The 8117-nt window shown below is 37.2% G+C and overlaps 1 protein-coding gene and 1 long non-coding RNA gene across 2 annotated transcripts; one reads left to right on the top strand and one right to left on the bottom strand.

Annotated features, from left to right (window-relative positions):
• Window positions 1-1158: 1158 nt before the first annotated feature.
• On the bottom strand, window positions 1159-6491 carry LOC111575605 (protein ANKUB1). The gene is made up of 6 exons (XM_023280838.3): window positions 6359-6491; window positions 5582-5725; window positions 3460-3676; window positions 3143-3257; window positions 2121-3014; window positions 1159-1667 (listed from the first exon to the last, which is right to left on the bottom strand). Exons 1-6 carry the CDS (start codon window positions 6446-6448, stop codon window positions 1586-1588), a joined length of 1542 nt encoding a protein of 513 aa, XP_023136606.1. The 5' UTR covers window positions 6449-6491; the 3' UTR covers window positions 1159-1585.
• LOC118471030 (uncharacterized) lies at window positions 1530-8006 on the top strand. Its single transcript, XR_004848244.2, has 3 exons — window positions 1530-1664; window positions 2491-2641; window positions 3169-8006. It is a non-coding gene; the product is annotated as an uncharacterized LOC118471030 (long non-coding RNA).
• Window positions 8007-8117: the final 111 nt, after the last annotated feature.

Below are 8117 nucleotides of genomic sequence, written 5' to 3'. Positions count from 1 at the left end.
GATTTCATCCCTGCTGTCAAATGCTCGGAAATTTGAGTTTTATAAACCTAACAAACAGACATTTAGTGTGAAATAATATAGAATGCAGCAACATCAATATCTTGGTGAATGCTTCATATTTGTATTATTTATCATCAATTAATTGTCAATATTAAATATGACTCCATAAGCCTGACCTTTTTACGGAATAGCAGGATGAATAGAAAAAGTATGTAAGGGTGTGTAACTGGTAATAAATTCATAATAAGTAAATAATAACCAGCAACTGTATTTGTGGTGTTGCTCCGCTGACAAATAATGTAAGGTGCTACATCAATTGAAATTCACTGCAGATGCTATTAATTGCAATTATGGATGTTTCACAGGAAGAAACACTATCAGACTACTCTTGTAGTGGAATCCACGTCCTCTGTTTATCTGAATGCCTATTATGTCTTCATCTTGTATTGTTGTGGGTAATCACATTATATGTCCCAGTGCTCATGCATGACTTTTTGCAGCTCATGCAGTTGAGCCTTGTGTTGGTTTCTGTAGTATCTACTTAATAGTGTTCTGTTTTACAATATCTTTCCTAAGTTTCCAAAATTTTGATTTTGTGTTTGCCTTTATAGCCTATGAAATGTGACAAATTTTATTTATTTAGTTTTGCTTTTCCTTCTGGCTCCACCCTAATTTTATTGCCTTTGCATCCTTACTAATATTTCATTGGTGCTTATGTTTTAAAAGGTTCCTCCTGATTTTGTGTCCAGTCCCAGCAACCTTGCTTCAACAAGAAACATAGTATACAACAGAAGTGTGTACTGTTTAGAAGACTAAAAAAAGAAAAACTAATTATTTGTGTAGACAGTAACCCAAAATTCATTATTGTCCTCTCTGTTATTTCATGTAAACCCCAGTAAAAGGTAACTCTGTGCAACCTCCCACCTTTAATAATGCTGGTTCATTCATTTCAACTCAGTTTGTCTTTACTTATCCCACTTAAACTGAGCTTTTTCGCGTATTCCTTTTCACAGTCCCAACTCCTTTTTACACTGCCATTGTTTTAATCTGTATTCATGAAATATCATCATTTCCAGGTTTGTAGTAATTAATGAATTGTTGTACAACAGTGCCTTCACAGTCTCACAGTTGCTTCCAGGTAAAGTAAACTAAAACGGCTGTTTTTTTAACCTTTATTGTAAGTGGGTTTAAGTTAGTTGGCTGTAAACTTGCAACACACACACATGGTCACAGTGAGGGCAGAAGCTACAGCACGTTTTTATGATCTTAGTCTCACCTCAAGGAAAGTAATTTCACAAAGCTAGTCCTAACTTGGACTAGTGTCTCACAAAAAATGCTTTCACAAACAAATTTTTGAACATGGCTATTAATGATTTCTGTCTATTTTTCTCTGGTTTGGCATATCAAGACAAACAAACGTAGGTTTATTTTCAGTTAGCACACTAAGCCTGAGACACGCTCCCCAGTTGTCATTCTGAAGCATTTTTTGTCGTCCACAGTGTTTCAGGAAGTTGATTGGAGCTCCACATGCAGCCGTGCTGATGGCGCACAGATGTGTGGTCTGTAGCACCCAGATTCATGAGCATCAGAACATGGTGTGGACATGCTTCCTGACCAGAGTCCTTGCTATGTCCAGCTGCTTCATCCAAGGCTTCTCTGTGAAGGTACTACATAACAAGAAAGAAAAATAGTCAGTTAAACTGCCAGGTGTCAAATTTCCCTGCCATTTATTGTTAAATAATTGTTTAATTGGCTGTGATTTTTTAAGCATGTGGGTAACAAGGTTATTTAAACATTTAGGTTTACTTCAAACTTTAACACAAATTTTAACATGTAATGCAGAAATTTTTCTCATTACAGATGCTGCTACATTAATTACAAAAATATCTTGATGCTCACGGCACGTGCTTAAGTACTGTGAGTAGCTGTACCAACTACTCTACTTAGTAAGAACAGTGAATATATCTGTAACTAGTGAAAGAGAGAATTTATAGATGAAAGTGATGATCGTGTAAATAATTTACAGAAAAAGGAAATTTTGCCTCACTGATATACAATGATTGTTTACCATGAATCTTAAATAAGATGATGTTTCTAAGAACCATACAAAATACAGAAACCTGGCTATAGTCAAGCAGTACACAGCATTTTCTCTCAGCGTCTGGCCACATTGGTGCGAGGACTCCAGAGATGCATCCGGAATATGGAAGGATTTTGGTGATGCACCAACGAACACCAGCCTGGGAACATTTTCTCTGTTGACTGGAGGGAGTTTAAAGTTGCTCTTGCCAAGGCTGTCATTTCCTTCTTTTTTCTGATCAAATACACCATCCCCTCTGCCCTCAATATTTGCTTGCTTTTCCTGCATCTCTTTCGCAGAGTGCTGGCTGGGTATTAGGGGTTTTGCCCTTTTAGAAGGGAGATGGGATATTGAAAGTAAGTTGCTGATGGGTGGTAAAGCCTTGATTCCTCTTCTTGATTTGATTTCAGCTTTCCAGGATTTAGAGGACATCTTTGGTTGATTGAAGCCATCTATGAGCAATGTTTTCCCCAGTCTGGCTTTAAAGGCAGCACCGTTGTAATGGCATCGATTGGAAGCAGCTCTCTCTTTCCCTGAACTTACCCAGCGTTTTATTTGGAGGTAAATATGCATGGGTAGGGACACATTTGGCAGAGATACTACTGAGCACAGCTTGCTGGTTATGTAGCATGCACATTCCCTGTGACCACACTGAATGGCAATTTTCAAAGGGTCACGACCTTCAGGGTCCCGACAAGCCAAGCTCCGAATGTTGTTGTTGACGAATAGTTTGAGAATGAGGAGCTGACCGCTCTCTGCAGCTGCATGGATGGGACACTTTCTGGTGTCCTGGTGGGCAGTTTGTTGGCACCACTGTCGGTATGGATGAACTCCCACTGGTTCCTCTGCATGAACCCCCCTTTCCAGCAACCAGCCTGCCAGGTCCAGGTGGCCTGACCAGGCAGCGATGTACAGTGCCACCCGCAGCTGAAATCTGGAACCGCAGGAAAGGAAAATTTCCCCTGACATAAGTTCAATCTGTTTTGTGTGTATTCATATATTGTTGATATGCTACAAAACAAAGGAGCAATGTCAAGACATTTATCCATAGGAATCTCTCACCTCATTACTGGCTTCTCCTCTGATAGGTGGCCTTGGACTGTTAATCTATGGCCTTGGAGGCAACCTTGAAGGAACTCCACCCACCCGTCCCACGTGTCCAAACGGAGAATGGTGCCTGCAGCAAACACAATTGGATGCATTATAAAGTAATTCAGCACTGTAGAAACCGAGACATGATGCCATTTCCAGCCTTTTTAGTGAAATAATTACACATATTATTAAATTGTTCACAAATATTTTAGATAATTAGCTACAGGCCCATGATGAAAACAAACATAAATCCTAGTAGAGCTGCACAGAAAGAAAGGTAGCCGTACCCATTTTAATGGCGTAGTCCTGCAGCCAGTTGCAGTCATAGAGTTGCACATTAGCAGGTGTTCTGAGCCTGAACGTGCTGACTGGTATCCCACACTGAACAGATATCAGGGTCGTCAGTTTGTCCACAGACGTATGAAGAAGAGACTCAGTTCCTTCTATTGGTGAAGTTTCTCCTGTCACAGTATTAAACACGCACATCACAGGCCTTTGTTCAGTCTGAGAAGTAATCAGAATGACACAGAGACAAGTAAGGAAACAGTGTTACAGCATCAAAGATCAGCAGTGATGAAAGAGATATTTTGATCTTTTACCCAGGTAAAAACAGAAATACTACAAATATTACACCAAACACACTTCAAACCTTTCTTGAATGAAAATATGTCAGAATTACAAAGACAGTGTATTTAAAATATGAAAGTGAAAATATTGCATATCAAAATGGGCTCTGCCGCTGTTCTATTTTTATATGTCATGCTATAGTCATATGTTACACGGATGCAGTAAGAAGTATCAAAGCTGCCTGAAGTAGCACTGATTTTACAAATTTTGTGTACAAAAAGGGGGCTAAATTCATTGTATATTTTGGTATATTTTATATAGGTCACTATATGGTTACAGGTTTTTAAAAGTCCTAATCAAAAAAATATGACCATGTGAAATTGAAATACTTAAGTACCTTAGAATTGCACTTAAGTGAAGTACTTAAATACATTTACTTAGTTACTTTACCCCACTGAGGTTCAATATTTACTTCAAAAGGTATGACTGGCAGTATAATTCAGACCTACATTAGTCAAACTCTCATTTCCATTACATTTTGAGCATATTAAATTGTACTTCATTTGTTTTCAAGCACAATTTAAGGATTAGATGACCACTACATACCGAGCATAGACATATAACTCACAATATAATAATAGAAATAACAGCTTGCAATTAATAATTTATTACCAAGCAAGATATTTTAAAGCACAGACTACTCACGTCTGTAATTCAAAGTCAGTTGTTATTTTTTAAATCTAATTATATGGTCAGTATCGACCTCTTTTTTTAAAGCTCATATCTAACAAAAGTTGAACACAAGGAGGAATTGCCAAACAATATATCACTGTAATAGTTATCATGTAATGATCGAGTTTGCTGCCACTCTAGTGGACATTTTATATAATCACAGATTTACTTACAAATATTTTTTAATTAAATAGATGCGATTGTCATTACTGATCCGTCTATGACTTTTAGAATCACCCTTTCCAATGAGAAAATGTATCTTTGAGTGAACAAAAGAAGTGAAACATCACAGCAAAGTAAAACAGAGAAGGGCATGCAGAAGTATAGAGAGTGAAATTTGACTGAAACATCATGCAAAACAAATATTTTTATGAGAGGGTGTAACATGAAGAAAGCTAAACATATTCACATATCCTTTGTAAAAAGGTGATGAGCTCGGAGGATCTTGTTTCACGTTGTTACAGGGATTTGACATAAAATCTGGACACTGTAAAACAGATGTCTTTGATTAGAAATAATCCCTAGTACTGAATATGTATGCAGGAAGATACTAATTTTAGCATCTCTAAAGTAAAAGGATTAAGAATAGTGTGTTTTTGAAGTATGCTGTCAGTGAGTTCGGAGCTTGCAGATGCCTGAATGTATAGTTCCAGTAAAAAAAGACTCCTGTGACAGTAAGCATAAGCTCTGCTGAACTGTTGTTTAGTAAGATTCTAAATATTCAGCAGTTCCAGGAATCAAAGTTATATTTAATCTCCTTGAACATTTATGTAAGTGAAAAATTTATTTGGATCTCAGAAAAAGAAGAAGTAAGTCTGAAGAAGGTTTTTGAAGTATCTGAAAATTATGGAAACATTAGCAATAAAGTTTTCCATATTTCTATATACAACAGTATTCTGAATTTAAACATGTACTCTTTGTTTTGTTTTTATGCAAAATGTTTTTATTGTCAGTACTCCTCTGTAATAATTTAAATAAAACATAGAAACGGTGAAGTGAAGCATTAGTGCAGGAATTAAATGTGCATCTCTGTGTGACAGTTAAGCTGATTGTGTTTAAAGCAAATCCCGATGCAGCTAAAAAAATCTAAATCCTTTTATATTTTAATACCTTTATGAAGCATTGGATGACACTGCCACTTGTGATGGCCACATCACTCAGAGCCCAGCTGTCGTGCAGCGCTGCGCCTCCATAACTTAGCTCCAAGTATTGTCTGACCTGCTGGTTATCAGACAGCTGCACAAGAAAGTTGCTCTGCAGAAAAGAGTGGAAATTTAGGGAGGCATGGGACAGTACAGACCAAGGAACAAAAACTTATTGGTTCATTTTCAGTGTCTGCAGATGCATATGCCATACTGCCAGTATCATATTCAGAGTATTGACACTGAAATGCAAATGGAAAATGTAGTGCACTGTATATGACACATTACAAGCAACTTTAAACGAAAGATATAATAAATCCATCAATCATCTATCCATCCATCCATTCTATACATATAGGATCAGCTGACTTAGGGCGAAGGCAGAGTTTACCCTGGACAGGTCACCGTTTCATCACAGGGCTACACATAGAGACAAACAACCAAGCACACTCATGTGCACATTCACAATTCAGAATCAACAATTAACCTCAGCATGTCTTTAGCCTGTGGGAGGAAGCCGAAAAACCTGGTGACAACATGCAAACTCCACACAGAAACACCCCAGGCTGAGATTCAAACCCAAGACCTTCTGGTTGCACTACTGCACCACTGTGCTGCTCTCCATCAATCATTTCCCCTCCATTAAGACATCCAAATTATCAGGCAGATAATCAAATGCAAGTCAGAATTTGTCAAAAATTTGTTAACAGAGGAGGCCCTGAGCTACAACTTTTACGTTTATTACCTTCACCATCTGCTTCAAGGCCATCACAGTCTGATAAGGGGGGACGTCCAAAGGCTCAGTGAAGCCCTCATAGCAGACAAAGACCCTCATAGTCGTTGCATTTGTCCTCCTCTGTGCTGCTCTGGTGGACGCAGGAGTGTGTGAGGTTAGTTTGTTGGAGGCAGAATCAGTGTAGGAGGGGAGGGTTTGAGAAAGCATATGACTCTGCAAAGTAGGATTTGGACAGGTCGCCAAAAGATGATGCTTTTAAACATAAATTTCTTCAATGATCATTTTTTTATATTTGCCAGTAGTAGAGAAGTTAATTCAACTTTTCTTATGGCTTTAATTGGGTGATATGGAGTTTTGAAAGCTATTATATATATACATATATTACTTTTTATGACTGAAAATTCCTTATGTTTGCAGCACTAGCTATTTATTTGACTTGTAACATGCATGGGTTATGGTTATTATTGCCACATTTATTTTCTTTTTAGATCCTTCTTTAAAACATTCTCCACTTTTTTACTGTAATGCACCAAATCACGACATCAGATTCTTTGGATGTGGATCTATTATCTACTTGACTATAAAACTGATTCTATATTAACAAATCTGAGATGGCTTTCATGAGGCAATGAAAAAACTATATTACAAAACAATAATACAACAAAATTATATTTGCTCATATATATGGAGTAAATTGTAAACCGCTCAGGAAATCAACACCAGAAACCACAGGTTGCATGTGACAGTTGTCAGCAGCTGCGTCATAAAACTGGAGTTGGATTTTTCATTGTACCTGTTCACCTGACTTGCTTCTGGTTTTACAGCAGCAATAAGAGTTTCCCACAGATGACTCTTAGTCACAAAGTTCAGACGTAGTGACAGATTTGGCTTCTGAGGAAAATACTACAGCACAACTACAGTGTACATCAGCGCAACTGACTGACTTAAGAAACAGTGCAGAATCTTGTGTTTCTAGTTATTCATTCTGATCTAACGTTACTGTGTAAAGTGAGCTGGATTCATCATTTTGAGTTGTGTTGTTTCTGTTTTAATCTGTTCTGTTCCACTGCAGTACATGTGAATACAGTAGCTGCAAAGAGACTATCACAAGACAAAAGTTACTATAAGTGTATAGAGTTTTATGTGTGAGTCCACATGGAAACACGGGCCCGACCCCAACACTCTTACGTCAGCTCCTCGTTCTGCCTTTTATTTAGAAACAAAAGGGCTGCCCTGTGGTTTCACACTGTTCTGAAGGTTACAGTAATTTGAAATGTTTTTGAGAGTTTTATAGTTCTACTATAAGGTTTTTACAGTGGCTGCTTATTTGCATTTGACCTTTTAAAGTCTAGAGCAGTCCCAGACGTTTTTGTGTTCAGTGTTGACTTGAAGAAAACAGTGATTCCGTTTGTTAAGGTTCCAAACCTGTAAATTGTGATTATTTCTGTTTTAGTGCACAAAATCAGAACATACACTGAATATGAATGAATAAATTTTGTTCAGTCCATGAAGGGAGAATAAAAGGTTGTTCAAAATCTCAGCTGAGTGTCCATCATACGGCCAACGCAGAGACACAATCATTCACCGTTATCCCCAAGGACAGTGTTTAATGTGGAGGGTACACTGTTTTTCCTTAATTTTTATTTTCGTTACAGGTGTGTGTGTGTGTGTGTGTATATTTATATATACATACATATATATATATATATATATATATATATATATATATATATATATATATATATATATATATATATATATATATATA

The sequence above is a fragment of the Amphiprion ocellaris genome, chromosome 2 (genome assembly GCF_022539595.1).
Source record: "Amphiprion ocellaris isolate individual 3 ecotype Okinawa chromosome 2, ASM2253959v1, whole genome shotgun sequence".
NCBI lineage: Eukaryota > Metazoa > Chordata > Actinopteri > Pomacentridae > Amphiprion > Amphiprion ocellaris.
The sequence above is the reverse complement of the archived record's forward strand: the minus strand, read 5'-3'. Positions and strand labels throughout refer to the sequence as shown.